Consider the following 20,324-nt stretch of genomic DNA (forward strand, 5'->3'; position numbering starts at 1 on the left):
CAATGTGTAATGCATTGCTTAATATCTTATTATACACAAAACAGGAAAAAGGCATCATATATTCTTATGGGATATTGTGCAGTGTGGGCTATGAGAGTTTTTCCCGTACAAAATGCAACAAACGAACTAGAAATATAAGGAAGCAAACATGAAAATAGCTGTGCTAGCTATAAATATAGCGCATTTTGCATGCTATACCAATGCAAAATTCATCTATCTAAAAATTAATACTTATGGTTAATACAAGTTTTAGAAATTCACTATATACTTGGATACTGAACCTTGTGGAATAACTCACATAGAATAACAATTAAACTCTCAGAAAACCAAAAATAACTAGAAGTAACTACAAAACTATACACAAACACTTAAAATCTATAAGTTAGATGTTCTAAAACTCTGCAAGGAATATTCGTGTTCCTGAAATAAAAAACGAAATTTTAAAATGAATTTTAAGAAGATTATTTCCATCATTTAGAGGTAATAAGACGATTCCACAAACGTTTGAACTGCAATGTAAATCAAATGTTAGATTCCTGTAGTTTTGCTTGAATGTTAAAAAACACAAGGGATGGAATGAGGGAGAAGTAAAAAATGGATGGTGATGGATTAATGTGGATGATTTGAGAGGGAAGAATTAGATGACAAGTCAAAAGAGAAGCACAAGTAGTAGCATAAAATGGCACAGGGGCATCAAGAAGCACAGCTACCCAGTATATATAGCAACAGCACCCATTTGATACACTGGAGTAAAGAATGAAGAAAAGCATGTGATCTGTAAATTTTATAAAATTTGAATTCAATTTTCATCTGTTTCATTGAACTATCAGGTTATCCATACCAATACACTAGTTGTGTGTAGCTGTTGACTGAAGATTCATCCCACTCTCTTTCTACACTTGATAAACTGATATTGGAAATATGCCAAAATTTCACTGACAAACACATTTCCAACAATTAAATTAATTTCAATGCATTCGTCAATATACTGAATGTGAGGGCCAGTATTGAAATACATCACAAATATACGTATATCAGTGAATGATGACTAGTGTTCTAACAAAAGATGAAGCCTAAAGAAAGTTGCCAGCAATGGTAACACACACATTTATATCTGAACTTCTGCATCATATGAAGGGCCATTTATGATTTCATGGTGGCAGCAGTTTAAATTAGGAGCTACCCTGCATCCAAAGTGTACACTACGACCATTAGAGATCATTTGAAGGCAGCAGAGCTACCAAAAAAGAAGTGCTGTTTACACCTCATCAACATGTCTCTGATGATGTAGTACACAATGCAACTGGAGTGATGAATGGTGCAAAACTGAGTTTAGTGATTGAGAACAGATGATAAATTTGCATCAGTAATGGGTATTTATGAGTTTATTTATTTATTTATATACTTGTTCCATAGATCTGTACATGTGAGCAAGTCATTCAGATGTGGAACGTGTCAATGTACATAATAAAATACAAAGAATAAAGACATTGTTATAGTATTAATAACAGTGCACAAAAGTCATACTTATTAGCTTAAAAACTAGTCAACATAAATGTGAAGATAGCAATTTCATATTTAGGGCATTATTGCATCTATTTTAACCTTGAACAGTAATCAAAACTTCCCACTTTGGGTTTAAAAGTGACCCAAAAATGGAAATGAGAAAAACAGGAATTTTTACATTAGGGCATTATTACATTAGTTTAACAGTAAACAGTGTCAAAAAATTTAAAAACATCTTTCCAATCTGGGTTTTACTTATTTCTCTGAAAGAATTCCTCTAGTGAATAAAGTGAGGTCTCAAGTAAGTAATTTTTCAAGCTACGTTTAAATACTGATGTACTACTCCTTATACTTTTGATGCTGTTGGGTAGGGAATTGAAAATTTTCGTTCCAGCGTACTTTACCCCTTTCTGAATAAGTGTCAAGTTCTTTAACTCACAGTGGAAATCCTCTTTTCTTCTGGTGTTATGTTCATGATGTAGGCAATTCGTTTCATACAGAGTGGGGTTGTTTATTATGAAGCACATCAGTGAATATATGTACTGAGATGTTGCTGTCAGTATTTCAAGTCGTTTAAAAAGATTTCGACATGAGGTTCGTGGGGGTACACCACAAATGATTCTTATTGCCCTTTTTTGTGCTGTGAGGATTTTCTTTGCGGCAGGTGTATTGCCCCAGAAGATGATGCCATAACACATGACTGAATGAAAATAGCCAAAGTAAGCTGACTTCGAGATGGTAATGTCATTGAAGCGTGACAAAATTCGTAAAGCAAATGTTGCCGACGTCAGCCGTTTTAGTGTTTGTAGAATGTGATGTTCCCAGTTCAGCCTACTGTCCACGTATACGCCTAGGAATTTTGATAAGTACACTTGCTTTATCATCTGATCATTCTGTGTGATAACTATTTCTTTTGGGTTTTTGTGGGTTGTCTGGAACTGGATAAAATTGGTTTTTTTCAGGTTTATTGAAAGGGAGTTAATACTAAACCAACCCAGAACTTCTTTAAGGATATCATTGACCTCGGACTCTAAGTCAGTAGTTGACACATTATCCACCACAATGCTCGTATCATCAGCGAACATTGTAAATTTACACTGCTTATTGATGGATAAAGGCAGGTCATTAACATATATGAGGAACAGCAAGGGCCCAAGCACTGATCCCTGTGGCACTCCCTGCTGCACAATTCCCCACTCAGAGTCCACTATATATTGTGATACACTATCTGAAACATCTAGAGTAATCTTCTGCTTCCTATTTTCGAGGTACGATTTTAACCAGTTCCCTACAGGTCCAGTAATTCCATAATGACAGGCCTTCTTGAGGAGTATCTGGTGATCTACACAGTCGAACGCCTTTGATAGGTCGCATAAGACACCAATTGGCAGCCTCTTTCTGTTTATAGACTCTAGAACATCATTTGTGAATGAGAAAATTGCATTATCTATTGAAACTCCCTTTTGAAAACCAAACTGCTGACTGTTAATGATGTTCAGGTCACCAAGGTGTGCCACAATCCTGTTGTACAGAGCTTTTTCTAGGACTTTTGAAAATGTTGTTAATAGAGAGATAGGGCGATAGTTTGACACATTTGTAGCATCCCCTGCTTTGTACAGGGGCCTGACAACAGCGTATTTCATTCTGTCTGGAAACACTCCTTGTTGCATGGATGTGTTGCAGATGTGAGCCAAAACTTCGGTCACTTCACTACAGCAAGCCTTCAACAGCTTGCTTGAAATATCGTCGATACCAGCAGAATGTTTATTTTTCAAAGACTGTATGATTTTTTTGATTTCATTGGCAGTAATGGGAGGCACACTTATTTGACTGAAAGGTTCTGGAAAATTATTTTTCATTATACAGGCAGCTTTATCTACAGAACCATGGCAACCTATCTGTGTTGGGACAGTTAAAAAAGTTGGTTAAAGATTTCAGCAATTTCCTCACTATTAGTTATCTTTGAGTTGTCAACAGTTAAAACAATATTTTTGTCTTTGGTGTAGTTTACAGTCCCTGTTTCTCTCTTTATCACATTCCAGATTGTTTTAATTTTATTTTCAGAATTAGTAATTTCAGATGCTATACACATACTTTTAGAGTTTTTAATTACTTTGGCAAGAATTTTACAGTAGAGTTTATAATGTTTTAGCTGAGCAGGGTTGTTAGAAGTCTTTGATGCTATGTAGAGTTGCCTTTTTCTCTGACAGGAAGCTATGATGCCCTTAGTGAGCCATGGTTTTTTTGCAGACCTAGCAGGTTGGACTCTGTATGACTTTTTTGGAAATACACTTTCAAAGGTACCTGCTATCTCATTTGTGAATAAATTGTATTTTGAATTAGCAGTTTCTGCTAGATAAACAGGTGTCCAGTCAGTATGCTGAAGACATGATCTGAACGTTTGAATAGCTTCCTCACTTATTTTCCTTACTGTTTTCCATCTAGGTGAGGTGTCACTCAGAGGAATTCCCAAACTGTTGAAAGTAACTCGTTGTCCGTCATGGTCAGACAGGCCATTTATAACCATTTCAATATTAATATGGTTGACTTTACTCTGATCAACAAAAACGTTATCAATGAGAGTACTGGAAGAGGTTGTGGTTCTGGTGGGCGAGCTAACCACGGGAACAAGGTTGTACGTGCACATGAGATTTTCAAACTCCACCTTGCAGGAAGAATGAACCAAGAAATCTATGTTAAAATCCCAAACAACTACTATGCCCCTATTTTTTCTACTTAAGTACAACAAAAGAGTATCTAATTGTTTAACAAACACTTTAAAATTACCAGATGGTGCCCTGTAAACTGCCACAACTGTTAATCTGGAGACAGTGTCTGGCACCTCTATAGCACATACTTCAAAATGTTGCTCAAAGCAGAATCTTTGTACATCTATTGCCATGAACAAGACATTGTTTTTTACATATACAGCTACTCCTCCTTTGTCCATATAGTTCCTGCAATAAGACGTTGCCAAAACATAGTTGGGAATAGGGACCACTTCAATACCAGCAGTGATGTGGTGTTCTGTTAGACACAGAATGTGGGCACTGTTTATACCTTTTGTGTCTTCTATATTTGCTGTGAACTGATCCAGCTTGCAGTATAGGCCTCTTATGTTCTGATGAAACAGTGCATTGTTACCCAGAATGGTGGAAACTATCTGTGTACCTCATACAATGACTATAAACCAACTTATTGCAACATAGTGCGAGAAACTGTACCCTATAATAAACTTCCATCTCTGTTGGTTGTTGAAGGAGCACTGAACAGTGCAGGTTATGTCCTGAATATAATCCAACCAGTGCTGTTGCTGTTCCTGAAACGACTGAAACGACAGTGAATGATCCTCTTCCACAAGACAATGCTTGTGTATACCGTTCTCAGATAACCATATTGAGTTTTTAAGATGTCTGTAAACTCCTCTGGCCAGCACAATCAACAGACTGTCTCCATTGAGCATCAATTTGGTCTGTATTACTGGCAAAACTTGGTGGAAGAAATGTGAACACTATCTCCCAAGATGACATCCAGCACCTGTATGACTCTCTCTACATAAGACTGGAAGACCATACTGTACCTACGAGGAGGAATATAAGACACTGAAATTGTTCTTCACGACAGTCTGTCTTCGACATATTTGCTTCCTATATTTTTTTATACAACACGAACTGTGGGGTATGCATCTTTTCTGGAGATATTCATCAAGTGAATTTTGACTGATTACTGGCAAAAAGGTTTGATTTTCAGTCCAGATCTGATATGGTCTCCTAATTTCCTTCTTTTCTTCAAACATGGCTGCCTAGTGAGGGGTGTCATAATACACAGGGTTTATATTCACAGATGACTGGTTAACAATATTTAAAATGAACCTTTTCTAAAATCTTCCAAGTCTAAAAAATGTAGCTACAGCAAAGCACATCTACCAGCTAAAGTCTGAATTCAATGACTACTACCCTTTATGTACTTGGTTTTCTGATTTTATTAGCAAACAAGGTAATTATCATGTATAGTAACAATGATAGGCATACATGTTGAGTTGACACGATCCGTAGCAAGGAGTAAACAGGAAAAGAAACAAAAAGTGACACGAACACTTTCTCTGGAAACCACAGCTCCGTTCATCCAGTAAATGAGAGGAAAAATTTGAAAAAGCAACACTGTTCATAGATTACACACGAATGTAAACCAGCCTGGATGAAGCTAACAAGGAGAGGTCCCCAGCAGTGGGACCGACTGTTTGAAACCAAATATACTGTGACATAGGTTGAGATCCCAGGTATCACGCCCTGCAGCCATTCACCCTGGTGGACCCTTGTTTGCGAGAATTTGACAAAAAAATTTTTTTCAGGGCTTTACGTTATGTTAAAAAAGTCTTATTACATACCTATTGTGCAGTGTAGTGAGGTTGAGGGTTCAAATCTCATCAGGTGCAGTAATTTATTTTTAAATCTTGTATCTAAATGACTCTGCTCATTATTTCTTTCTGTTAATTGGTTTAAATTTAACTTTTTATTACTAATCCTTTGTCACATCATTTTAATCACTGTATGAACTTTTTCATTCGTTTCATTTTTTTCTTTATGTCATTCTTTTTCCAAGTGGAATTTTTTATGAATATGAACTAAATTATATTTATCTATTTCAACATTTAATTATCTGAAAATTCCTATCTATCACTTAAAAAAACAAAAGATAAAATGATCTATTTATATTGACTGTGCAATGGTATGAAAAATGTGTTTTTCATTACCAGAGGTGCTATTATTATTATTATTATTATTCCCCCCATGAACCATGGACCTTGCCGTTGGTGGGGAGGCTTGTGTGCCTCAGCGATACAGATAGCCGTACCGTAGGTGCAACCACAACGGAGGGGTATCTGTTGAGATGCCAGACAAATGCGTGGTTCCTGAAGAGGGGCAGCAGCCTTTTCAGTAGTTGCAGGGGCAACAGTCTGGATGATTGACTGATCTGGCCTTGTAACACTAACAAAAACGGCCTTGCTGTGCTGGTACTGTGAACGGTTGAAAGCAAGGGGAAACTACAGCCGTAATTTTTCCTGAGGGCATGCAGCTTTACTGTATGGTTAATGATGATGGCGTCCTCTTGGGTAAAATATTCCAGATGTAAAATAGTCCCCCATTCGGATCTCTGGGCGGGGACTAGTCAGGACGACGTCGTTATCAGGAGAAAGAAAACTGGTGTTCTACGGATCGGAGTGTGGAATGTCAGATCCCTTAATTGGGCAGGTAGGTTAGAAAATATAAAAAGGGAAATGGATAGGTTAAAGTTAGATATAGTGGGAATTAGTGAAGTTCGGTGGCAGGAGGAACAAGACTTTTGGTCAGGCGAATACAGGGTTATAAATACAAAGTCAAATAGGGGTAATGCAGGAGTAGGTTTAATAATGAATAAAAAAATAGGAACGCGGGTAAGCTACTACAAACAGCATAGTGAGTGAGCGCATTATTGTGGACAAGATAGACACGAAGCCCTCGCCTACTACAGTAGTACAAGTTTATATGCCAACTAGCTTTGCAGATGATGAAGAAATTGAAGAAATGTATGATGAAATAAAAGAAATTATTCAGATAGTGAAGGGAGACGAAAATTTAATAATCATGGGTGACTGGAATTCGGTAGTAGGAAAAGGGAGAGAAGGAAACGTAGTAGGTGAATATGGATTGGGGGAAGAAATGAAAGAGGAAGCCGCCTGGTAGAATTTTGCGCAGAGCATAACTTAATCATAGCTAACACTTGGTTCAAGAATCATGAAAGAAGGTTGTATACATGGAAGAACCCTGGAGATACTAAAAGGTATCAGATAGATTATATAATGGTAAGACAGAGATTTAGGAACCAGGTTTTAAATTGTAAGACATTTCCAGGGGCAGATGTGGACTCTGACCACAATCTATTGGTTATGAACTGTAGATTAAAACTGAAGAAACTGCAAAAAGGTGGGAATTTAAGGAGATGGGACCTGGATAAACTGAAAGAACCAGAGGTTGTAAAGAGTTTCAGGGAGAGCATAAGGGAACAAATGGCAGGAATAGGGGAAATAAATACAGTAGAAGAAGAATGGGTAGCTTTGAGGGATGAAGTAGTGAAGGCAGCAGAGGATCAAGTAGGTAAAAAGACGAGGGCTAGTAGAAATCCTTGGGTAACAGAAGAAATATTGAATTTAATTGATGAAAGGAGAAAATATAAAAATGCAGTAAATGAAGCAGGCAAAAAGGAATACAAACGTCTCAAAAAATGAGATCGACAGGAAGTGCAAAATGGCTAAGCAGGGATGGCTAGAGGATAAATGTAAGAATGTGGAGGCTTATCTCACTAGGGGTAAGATAGATACTGCCTACAGGAAAATTAAAGAGACCTTTGGAGAAAAGAGAACCACTTGTATGAATATCAAAAGCTCAGGTGGAAACCCAGTTCTAAGCAAAGAAGGGAAAGCAGAAAGGTGGAAGGAGTATATAGAGGGTCTATACAAGGGCGATGTACTTGAGGATAATATTATGGAAATGGAAGAGGATGTAGATGAAGATGAAATGGGAGATACGATAGTGCGTGAAGAGTTTGACAGAGCACTGAAAGGCATGAGTCGAAACAAGGCCCCGGGAGTAGACAACATTCCATTAGAACTACTGACAGCCTTTGGAGAGCCAGTCCTGACAAAACTCTACCATCTGGTGAGCAAGATGTATACCCTCAGACTTCAAGAAGAATATAATAATCCCAATCCCAAAGAAAGCAGGTGTTGACAGATGTGAAAATTACCGAACTATCAGTTTAATAAGTCACGGGTGCAAAATACTAACGCGAATTCTTTACAGACAAATGGAAAAATTAGTAGAAGCCGACTTTGGGGAAGATCAGTTTGGATTCCGTAGAAATATTGGAACACGTGAGGTAATACTGACCCTATGGCTTATCTTAGAAGCTAGATTAAGGAAAGGCAAACCTATGTTTCTAGCATTTGTACACTTAGAGAAAGCTTTTGACAATGTTGACTGGAATATTCTCTTTCAAATTCTGAAGGTGGCAGGGGTAAAATATAGGGAGCGAAAGGCTATTTACAATTTGTGTAGAAACCAAATGGCAGTTATAAGAGTTGAGGGGCATGAAAGGGAAGCAGTGGTTGGGAACGGAGTGAGACAGGGTTGTAATCTCTCCACAATGTTATTCAATCTGTATATTGAGCAAGCAGTAAAGGAAACAAAAGAAAAATTCGGAGTAGGTATTAAAATCCATGGAGAACAAATAAAAACTTTGAGGTTTGCCGATGACATTGTAATTCTGTCAGAGACAGCAAAGGACTTGGAAGAGCAGTTGAACAAAATGGACAGTGTCTTGAAAGGAGGATATAAGATGAACATCAACAAAAGCAAAACGAGTATAATGGAATGTAGTCAAATTATGTTGGGTGATGTCGAGGGTATTAGATTAGGAAATGAGACACTTAAAGTAGTAAAGGAGTTTTGCTATTTGGGGAGCAAAATAACTGATGATGGTTGAAGTAGAGAGGATATAAAATGTAGACTGGCAATGGCAAGGAAAGCGTTTCTGAAGAAGAGAAATTTGTTAACATCGAGTATTGATTTAAGTGTTCGGAAGTCGTTTCTGAAAGTATTTGTGTGGAGTGTAGCCATGTATGGAAGTGAAACATGGACGATAAATAGTTTAGACAAGAAGAGAATAGAAGCTTTTGAAATGTGGTGCTACAGAAGAATGCTGAAGATTAGATGGGTAGGTCACATAACTAATAAGGAGGTGTTGAATAGGATTGGGGAGAAGAGAAGTTTGTGGCACAACTTGAGTAGAAGAAGGGATCAGTTGGTAGGACATGTTCTGAGGCATCAAGGGATCACCAGTTTAGTATTGGAGGGCAGCATGGACGGTAGAAATCGTAGAGGGAGACCAAGAGACAAGTACACCAAGCAGATTCAGAAGGATGTAGGTTGCAGTTGGTACTGGGAGATGAAGAAGCTTGCACAGGACAGAGTAGCATGGAGAGCTGCATCAAACCAGTTTCAGGACTGAAGACCACAACAACAACAACATTATTATTATTATCATTTGCACTTAAAATATAACCTAAATACCTACTGCATTAGGGACAAAAAATGCAGAAGAAGATTTTATATGAAAGAAGGGTTTACAAGTAATACAAAGTTCAAGCAAATACATAATTAGATATAATGAATGCAATAATGTGGACAAAAAAAACAGAGCAGTAATACAAAATAAATTAAAACAGAAAAGTAATTAAAAACATACGAACAAAGAGTTCAAGTGGAAAAAGAATGATAGGAAGAAAAATGAGAAAAAAATGAAGAAGTTGATGTTACGATTAAAATTATGTGGAAACGGACAGGAAATAAAAAATTATATTTAAAGCAATTAATTGAATAAAGACGATGATCAAAGTAATTTTGATAAAGATTTAAAAATAAAAAATTGCTGTACCTGACATGATTCGAACCCACAACCACCTGCAAGTGAAGCTATTAGCCTATTCATTATACCAAACAACTAGACTATGTAATGCAACTTTTTTAATGCTATTGAGTGTCACAAAAAATTCCAATGTATTTTTTGTAGATGTTTTCAAAAAGTTGATCCCAGCACTGGGGACCTCTCCTTGTAAGAGACAACTGGACAGGATGAGAAAAAAAAAAAAAAAACTCTTAGGCCTATTGCCGCCATTAGATAAGTAGAATTTGTTTCTATAATTGACAGTAATTTAATTTCAAAGATATTTTTAATTAAATATTTCAATAAATACATAATTAAAGCTACTTGTTATAAAAAATAGCTTAAACTTGGAAAATGTACTTGCACATTAAATACAGGGTATATGAAAAAGAATCATGCAATTTAAAAGAATCACAACTCTTATGTTATTTGAGATGTGTGTGTTAACAACGTACTGCTGCAAAGAGCAAACTCTCAAACCATAAAATATTCTGATGTAGTATCAACGTCAAACGAAACATTTAGGTACATAGTAAGCACTGGTGATAATCAGATCATACAATAAATACCGGACGCATTTTGATCACCACCAGCACTTACTACGTACCTACATGTTTAGTTTGAAGTTGATACTTCATCACAATATTTTATGTGATGATGGCAGTAGCTGAAACTAGAAATAATGAAGTGTAAAAGTTTCTGTGATCAAGACGGACCTCTAAAATAAAGTGCCAAAAATATCATCATGGACTCATTTTCAGACTTTATGTTTTCAATTGATAAAATGCAAAGACCATTGGAGGTGTAAAAGAATCCATAACTTTGCTTGTCTTAGTAGCACGTAATTGTCAGCAGACTTCTACAAAAGTGCCTGCATCCAGAAGATATTATGATTTCATCAAGCAATATGTTTCACTTGAACAAATATGACATTGACAGTAATGTCATAAAATAATTTATGCAAGGATGACTTTGCCAGACTTGCACAAGATGAATATGAAATTAAACTTAAATTAGCAACACATGTCATTAATGACAGATTTTCTTGTAGAAAGAGAAAGAGAGAGAGAGAGAGTTTTAATGAAATGAAATGTTTTATTGAAGGAGATTTTGCTGTGTCTGAACAGATTAATTTCTGAATATAAATACTGAAGTGTTTTACTGGAGAAAATTTTGCTGTGTCTAAACAGATAAATATTTCAACCTAAAAACACAAATGTTGTATTCAAGAATATCCATAATGGATAAGTTTAACAGATCAATATTTGTTGTTGCTTAGTAACTGAACTTTTCAGTTAGTTGTGGGATATCATAGGACATATCATTTTATATACTTGTTCACAATTCCCACTATTAGTCTCATAGAATCTAGTAGTACAAACACAAAGAGAGATACATAATGTGGAATAAAGACCATGTTCCCATAAAAATATTCCAGGAAAAGGACTGGGATATATAAAATGTAAGTGGAAATACTGCTACTCATCTAAGTGCAACAACCTTTTGTATGTGTAGCAACTAAAGTCAAGAGCCAGAAATGCAGAGATTATTTTAATTTGTAAAGTTCTGACAAGGATAAAATCAACAAAAGTTCTGAAAAAAAGTGCATATCAAAAATCAAGAGGTGAGCACAAACAGAACTAATGAACGCTGACATAATAATATGTATACCAATCAATGAACTGCAGAGACATAACACAGTTAGTAAACACATGGCCCATAGTGAATTTAACCACTAAAACAGCACTTTATTTAAAAGTTTCATGGTGTCTTGAATAAACAATGGTTTTGCATAAAGCACGCATTTCACATGGCAGCAGATGTAAGTGATTACGATGCACTGATACAATACAGCTGATAAAGAAACGTATCTACAAATGCATCACTAATAAGGCAATCAAAGTTTTAGAAAGCCATGCAATGAAGCATGAAAATAAGGTAATTTTTGCCTCAGATAGCTATGGCAGAAATTTTTCTGTAAGCATGATAAATCTAAACATAGAAAAGTACAAAATTTGTAGAAAAGTAATGACAGGAGCCCCATAGACTGTAGTATTACAGAAGTGCAGTGCTGTACTTAAACTTACAAAGGAGGAATATGCTGTCATTTTAAGAAGCACCAATGATAGGGCAAAAAATTATGCAAACATTACATTTTGTTCACTACAAAAGTCTCTGTTGTCCTACAAAAAAATAAAAGTGCAGGTAGCATGAGTACCAAACAATCATGACCTTGTAGACTGGTAAGGTGTTAATCAAGCAATCTGACACATGATCACAAAACTAAATAATTGGAAAAGGCTTTCAAAATACAAGTAACTAAACTAGTTAAATAATTCAACAAACCAGTAAAATAAATGTAAGCAGGAAAAATAAATGAAAACAAACCAGCAGTTGGTTGTGTCTGAAAAGACCTCACTCAAGCAGTCAGGTTGAATGGCTGTAAGAATGCAAGAACTCAAGCACAAACAGTGGGACCATCACACAGTGCCTATATCTCTGAGGAAGAGGAAGAAGCTTGTATGTAAACATTTTACATTTATGGTCCTTCCAGTATGAACAAGCACAATAGCATCGTGTGTGTGTGTGTGTGTGTGTGTGTGTGTGTGTGTGTGTGTGTGTGTGTGTGTGTGTGTGTGTTATTCCGGTAACTGTGAAAAGTGTAAACATTAAACCATAAAATTTAGAATGTACAAGTTTCATGTTATTTTGCTTACGGTGGTTTGGTTGCTTCCGAAAGTTTTGAGTGCTAACGAGGCTTGCACGGCCTATTCTGGATTTCACTAACATCATCCTTTAACACCCATGTTCAAAGCTACTGATACTCTGCTGAAAGGTGATGAGGTATGAGAAGGTCTCTTCATGGGAAACAAAGAGACAGACAGTGTTAACTGCCATCACTGACAACACCTGTATCTCCCAACGTTTCAGGGCAAAGATTGCCACATCTTGCAGCTCACGGTGCCAGTGTCCATGATATCACAACTGTTCCAATTCTGGCCGCCCCATCAAGCAGATTGCTTCATCAAACCTGTTGTGCCTGTCAGTTGTCTGAAGTTACCAACGATTAACATGCCAACTTTCAAAGATGACTACTTCAAGAGATGGTCATACAGAATGTTTTCCTTAGTTTGGTCATGAACAATATCTTAATTGATAATACACAGAAATTCCATTACCTCAGTTCCAGCATTCAGGGTGAAGTGAAGGACCTATTAAGGCACATACCTGTCCCAGTAGAAAACTTTATGATTATTTGGAGGCTTATCTTGAACAGGTATGACAATCCCAAAATAATTTCAACTTGGCATGCGAGAGGCTTATTGGCCCAGCCTATAGTCAGTTTTGGCAGTGCCATGAACTCTGGACAATTAATTAACTTAAGACGAAAAGAGAACAACTCATCCAATAGCTGAAGCACTGAGCCATTGATAAGTACAGTGATCCCTTTCCAGAAGTCCAGCATAACCTCAAATCCCTACTTAAATCCTTAGCCTTCTCCCAAAATTACTCTTTGTATCAAGTACCAAGTACCCCCCCCCCCTCCCGACACACCCACGTTCTATATGATCCAAGATCTTGGGGTGAAGTTTTCTTTGATGTACTGGGCAAGGAATGACAGGTAATGAGATTGCCTCTTAGCGATTGACAAAAAAGTCAGATGGATTTTGCCAGATAAGATTCCTGCAGCTTCAAGCAAAGGGTCTTGCTCTTCAGCCACTATGTGCTTTGTCCAGGGGCACTTTGGATGCACAACTTCAATTATTTTAGGAATTAGAAGAAAAGCCAACTAAAACAACAAGTGAGCAAGATAAATTGTTTGAAGCAGACCGTAATGAAAAGTACAGATTTGTGGTCTGGGTATCAGTAAAACCTATGTGTAAATGCTCAGATGATTCTAGACTTCAATCCACTTTATGATTACAGCATCTGGAGAGCACATTTGAAAGGGTATCCTCCTTTGTGTTATTGTTAAATACTGTATGCCGGACAACAGTCTGTACAGGTGCCAACTTATATACGAGGTGTGGCTAGAAAAAAAAACCGGACTAGTACTGGTGAAACAATAAAACGAATGCAATAAGGCTGAAAGTCGTGTGGCCTGTCACGTGACTCTCGCTCCGCCTACTGCTCGAGTTTCATCTGCCTCCTGCACTCAGTCTGCCCGTGGCGTCTGTTTTAAGTAGTTGACGTTTTGTCTGTGCGTCGGGAAATGTTGAGTGTACAGAAAGAACAGCGTGTTAACATCAAATTTTGTTTCAAACTAGGAAAATCTGCAAGTGAAACGTTTGTAATGTTACAACAAGTGTACGGCGATGATTGTTTATCACGAACACAAGTGTTTGAGTGGTTTAAACGATTTAAAGATGGCCGCGAAGACACCAGTGATGACACTCGCACTGGCAGACCATTGTCAGCAAAAACTGATGCAAACATTGAAAAAATCGGTAAACTTGTTTGACAAGATCGCCATTTAACAATCAGAGCAGCCTTATTGCATTCGTTTTATTGTTTCACCAGTACTAGTCCGGTTTTTTTCTAGCCACACCTCGTACAAAAGCTGAAGCAGTTCTTGCGAAAGAGGTGGTCAACAGAAAGCCCGCATCAGCTGTAGTAACACTGTAAATAGACATCAGAGGCAGCATGACAGCCCCATATCAGCTATCTCATTCTCATCAAGGAGGATAACCTGCCTCAATTAGTAAAAGGCTAGGTTTCATTAAGGACCTATTCCCTGATTGTAATACGCTTGGATGTGCAGTGGTAGTGAAAACCATGGATGACCAGAGGACCAAGTGAAACTGTGCCCTCGTCTTGAGCAGTCAAACAATAGTTACTTATCAATTGACCATTGGGTACTGCTACACAATGAATTATAACTGCCAAATTGAAAATTACAACAAATACAATTTTCACACACAATGTTAATTTTTAAAAAAATGTAAATCTTCCCTTGCAGGCTGGCTTCTTGTTAGAATGAATTTTCTAACTGTGTTGTTATATATCTTAAATGTTAAATATTTTCTAATTGTATGTTCATTTGTACATACAGTAATACTTTATTTGTTAATTGTTTTGTCTGTTAGGATTTTGAGTTTGTATTTTCAATGTGTTTAGTGAATACCTAAAGGCTCACTTCTGTTGGCAGTTTACAGTGTCAGATTATACTATTAATCCGTTTTTGGATTTTGCTGATACACTGTTGTCACTTCCACAAATATTTTGTAGTAAGATTACATTATAGTGATGTAAATGTATTTACTGAAAAAAATTAATTGGTAATTTTTAAAGTTTGTTGCTGCTGTTTGTGGTGATTTCAATATAGAAATGGCAGAAATAATATTTTTAATAATTTAATACCATTAAAGTTATACTGTACAAATAAGTGTGCTAATGCAGGGATGCCTTCTATAATATTACCATGAATTTGAATAAAAATTATTTTTACAGTTAGATTTTTAGGAGCATATCATGCAGTTTTCAAGCTAATAAAGACTTTTTACCTATATGCATATTACAGCATCTCAGTAAGAATTCAAATCAACGTTTAAATTCTTTCCTCTTAAAAGCCCACTCTTGAATTTCATTTTTTTTCTCTGAAAGAACGTGTTTTAATAATATGTATTTTGCATATTACTGTTAGTTCAGGTGTTATTAGTTCATATGTTACCAACAAAGGAAGAATGAAGCTCTTATACTTAATAGTCCAAATTTTATTGCAAATTTTACAGTTCTATGATTTAGTTTGAGATCTGTCCAGTAGTAGAGTAAAATTATATGGTTATTTGCACAATTAAAAAGAAAGAAGGGAAAAATAATTGATGGGACTCTCAAAATTACAAATGAAGATGTCCTTGTAAGAATAGGGGAGGCAAGAAAACTAATGTAAATTATAAGGCAGTTCAGTAAAATAAAGATGCTGTACACCAGTAGAAAGTTCCTCCTAAAATTCAAAGAATATGGTCTCTGAAGAAAGTGGAATAATCTAAAACGCCTCCCAGTATCTTCCCACCTTTCATAAGCATTGCACAGACCACAAATTTATAATAATTTGAGCAAATGCTGCAGGGTACATGCAGTTGTTCTTCCTACATGCTGTCCTCAAGCAATGCAAGCAAGGGAGCAAATAATACTCTTAAAGCATTTACCTTTGACTATTATTATTGCTCTGATTTGCAGAATATTCACCCATTAGCAGGAAAGTCTTAGAATTATGAAGTGAAAAAGCTGTCTACACATTACACTTGGTATCTCTACACACAACAGTTTAATATATGCCTTGAGCAAACTGTTTATTGATGGCTCAACATTATTGTGATTAATATTCAATGAGTAAATGGCACAAAAGAAGTAACAGAACAATGTATTTTACCATTATAATTTTCTCACAGTGTTCAGTTACCAGAATAAAGAAATTCTGACTCTTCACTCTCTGACACACACACACACACACACACACACACACACACACACAGAGAGAGAGAGAGAGAGAGAGAGAGCATCTATTTCATGCTTTCAAAGAAAGAAGAAAACTGTGCAGCTAGTAGACTTCAACAGTAAGTGCTACTCTGAAATATTGGCAGTTTGATGATACCTTTCTCTTTCAGACTGGCTATGGTTTCTGTTTTCCTATCAAGTTGCTCTCCAAGCCTTGCTGCTGCACTGAGTCCTTCATTAGCCTTTCCCAGCTGCATCTGTAAGGAATCACAATCATCATACATGAAAAATAAACCTTGTAAGAGACTGTAATCTAATATTTCACTTGCTAGCATAATAAACTATAAGGCAGTTAAGATAACACACACACACACACACACACACACACAGTTTTTTATTGCACCCCAACATTCTTTTTATTTCCACACTGTTCGTTTCTCCATAGTTCAGTCGTACCTTTACCCTTTGTCCCAGGTACAAGTTCCTTATAAGTCTCTGATCTCTCCAGTTGATTCATATTTCCTTAACGATTTTCATCAATATATTCCAATTGACTCTGTCGAAGGCCTTCTGCCAGTCTATAAAACAAGCAGACACTTCTTTGTTAACGGCCAAAACTCTCTCTGACAATATCCTCATCATGCCAAGGGTGTCTTTGGTAGCTTTTCCTTTCCTGAAGCCAAACTGGTCTTCTCCCATCACTTCTTCAATTTTGTTTTCCAACCGTCTATTTAGTATTCTTGCAATGATCTTTGCCACATGCGATATCAGACTTCAACTTGTATGGAGAAATGCTGGCGAGAGAAGCACTGAAAGGCTGCAGAAACTTCAAAGTAGGAGGATGTCTCATCAACACCATCAAGTATGCAGATGACCTGGTAGTGCTCGCCAAACCTCAGAGACAATTGCAACACATGATGAACAATTTTGTGGAAACGGGAAGAAAATACGGCATGGAAATCAACATTGAAAAATCAAAAGTGGTGTGCATACCACAACGTGAGAAAAACTTGAAGATGACTGTTGACAATCAGGAACTGGAAAATGTGAATCAATTCAAGTACCTGGGAAGTTTTATCACAAAGGATGCCCACTGCACCAACGAAATCCGAGCAAGAATCGCCATGGCCAAAGCTGCTTTCAACAAGAAGAGGACTCTGCTGACCAGCAAGTTGAGTTTGGCATTGAGGAAACAACTGATAAAGTGCTAAGTTTGGAGCATTACACTGTATGGAGCAGAGACATGGACCATGAGAAAGAAGGAGAAAAAATACTTAGAGAGCTTTGAAATGTGTTGCTGGAGGAGAATGGAAAAGATCAAGTGGACAGATCGCATAAACAATGACAATGTACTTTGAAGAGTAGGAGAGAAGAGAAGTATTCTGCGTACAATTCTTCAGAGAAAGGCCGACTGGATTGGACATGTACTTAGACACAAGGGACTCATATATGATGTCATAGAAGGGAAACTCAGAGGAAACGCAGGACGAGGAAGAAGAAGAATTCAACATCTGGACGACATGAAAGATGGAAGGAGATACAACAGACTGAAGGAAGAAGCTGAAGACAGGGAACAGTGGAATCAGAAATTCTCCGTATGAAGACATGGACCTGCCACTACGCAGAATACTACATAATAATAATAATAATAATAATAATAATAATAATAACATTCTTTCTTGTATACCTGTCCATCCTACGAGTTTCTGGAACCAAGAGCAGTCCATGGTATTGCTTGTTCTCTTGCAACTACTTTTAGTAAGAAAATATCAAAACAAAAGATGCTTTGTAAGCTGCAGTAAATGCACAGCCCTGGACGCAGTCCACGTTTTCTGTACAAGAAGATACACATGACTGAGGATCAATGGAAACTGCCTAGGGCAGTTTTTCTGTTTGGATGTCCAAATGCTATCTAATGAACTGTGGAGAAAGAAGGAATCACCAATAAATGGGGAATAAATAAGGAGTTTCAACAGCAAGAACTTCTATCATTTGCAAAATAACCCAACACTTCTGACTAATGAGGAACATTTTACTATAACAAAAGATTTGAATTTACAGTTTAAAATATTGATTTTAAGCTTCCAGGACCTAACTGTTACTGGCATGAAATGTATGAGAGAACACCACACCTATCTATACAGATCTACTCTATAGGTTTGCTACTATCAGCTAACGATGCGAAAGCTGACTGCCAAAACAACATCGCTACAAACTCCGAAAAGTCACTTTACATGTCAGGAAAATGTCTTCCCATATAACAGTTTTGCGCATAACGAGATAAAAAAAAACATGATCAGTGGGGTTTGAACACAGGGCCTTTGGTACAATGACCTCATGCTCTATCAACTCAACCACGCCAGATCTGCATAATAATCACTCGCAGTAGCTCTGTAGTTCTAGTGTTACTTTTAATTATTGTTTATGCATGTTTTACTGGACAACAGCATGTAGTAGAAACTACATTGGTGTTTTGATTGATACTATATTGACATACAATGTTTGGTGCAATCTGGGTGTCTGACATCTGGAGGTTTGGGTGTCAGATCTCTATGCAAAACTTGACACGCGCAAAGGAGAGAGTGACATTTATCGACTAGTTAAATCAAAGCATCAAAAAATGAAAGATATGCAGTGTTTTTATGGCATCAATGATAAAATGGGTGAGCTGCTGGTCAAATGGAGGAAAGCAAGGCAACACTTGCAGAGTTTCTTTGAAACAGTTAAACAGTTTCAACTGAGAAATTTCCGTATCCACTACTGCTAACCCTGCCTGCTGATGAAGTCAAGAAAATTTATATTGGCACAGTTGTAATGGCTCTGAAGGAGATGGAGACCAGGAAATCCAATGGCCCCAAATAACCTTCTAGCAGAGTAATGGTGCTCTCAGCAGTGGAATGCAGCAGGTGGGCTAACAGATCATTTCAACCAGATCATCATAGAAGGTCAAATACTAGCAGACTGCAGTGGAGCATCACTGTACCAATGATAAAAAAAGAAAGGACCTCCACCCCCCCCCTCCCCAAATGCTCTAATTATTGCACAATTAGATTGCTGAGCCAGGCGATGAATAACTTCAAGCGCATTCTCAACAAAAGGATTCACAAGACAACCAAAATCATAAGGAACCAAGCAGCATTTGTGAAAAATTGTGGCACAACTGACACAATCCATGCTGCATGGCTGTTGGTTGAAAAATGCTAGAACTAGCCACTGGACCTTGCTTTTCTAGAAATCGAAAAGGCTTTCGACCAGGTACCGTGTGACATAATCTGGTTAGTGCTTTGAGAAAATGGCATTCCAGAGTTCTTTGTTAACTGTGTATGGTCTCTGTATGTCAAGCTGAGGAGCTATGTCCAAGCAGTTGCAAGACCAAGGACCATCAAGTGACTTTCAAGTCACAGTAGGAGTCCACTAAGGCTCAGCTTATGGACACTGTCACATCAGACTTGCACATGCCATTACATGGACACTTCTCTATGCTGATGATGTCATGGTGGCTGCAGAGAACAAGTTTGGTCACCAGTGCCAAACACAAGAGTGGAAGGACCAAGTTGTATGGTATGGCCTGCAGCTCAACAAAAAGAAAAGTGAGTACTTGACATCAAATTCATGAGGAATTGGGATCATCAACATTGACAGAGAAGATCTACCATGAATACCAAAATTTTATCATCTTGGTTCTACACCCTGTAGTGAAGGCCAACTGACAGGCAAGGTCAAGGCAAGGGCACAGGCAATGTGGATGAAGTGGTGAATGACAACAGGCATTGCCTATGATCATCAGATCAAGGATCATCTTAAATCAAAGACCTACTTGACTGGCATCCACCCGTCGCTCTCTATGGCACAGAGTGTCAGCCAGCTACAAAACAGGTAGAACAATGGCTGGGGGCCAT

The 20,324-nt window shown here is 37.3% G+C and overlaps 1 protein-coding gene across 2 annotated transcripts in view; it reads right to left on the reverse strand.

Annotated features, from left to right (window-relative positions):
- The window catches only part of LOC126236744 (thyroid receptor-interacting protein 11-like), a 462,638-nt gene that overhangs the window by 50,469 nt on the left and 391,845 nt on the right, over positions 1 to 20,324 (reverse strand). For both annotated transcript variants that reach the window (XM_049946279.1, XM_049946278.1), the window contains exon 19: positions 16,583 to 16,682. In XM_049946279.1, the coding sequence (XP_049802236.1) occupies positions 16,583 to 16,682 (100 nt within the window). The remainder of the gene's footprint in view (positions 1 to 16,582; positions 16,683 to 20,324) is intronic.

The sequence above is a fragment of the Schistocerca nitens genome, chromosome 2 (genome assembly GCF_023898315.1).
Source record: "Schistocerca nitens isolate TAMUIC-IGC-003100 chromosome 2, iqSchNite1.1, whole genome shotgun sequence".
In the NCBI taxonomy this organism is placed as follows: domain Eukaryota; kingdom Metazoa; phylum Arthropoda; class Insecta; order Orthoptera; family Acrididae; genus Schistocerca; species Schistocerca nitens.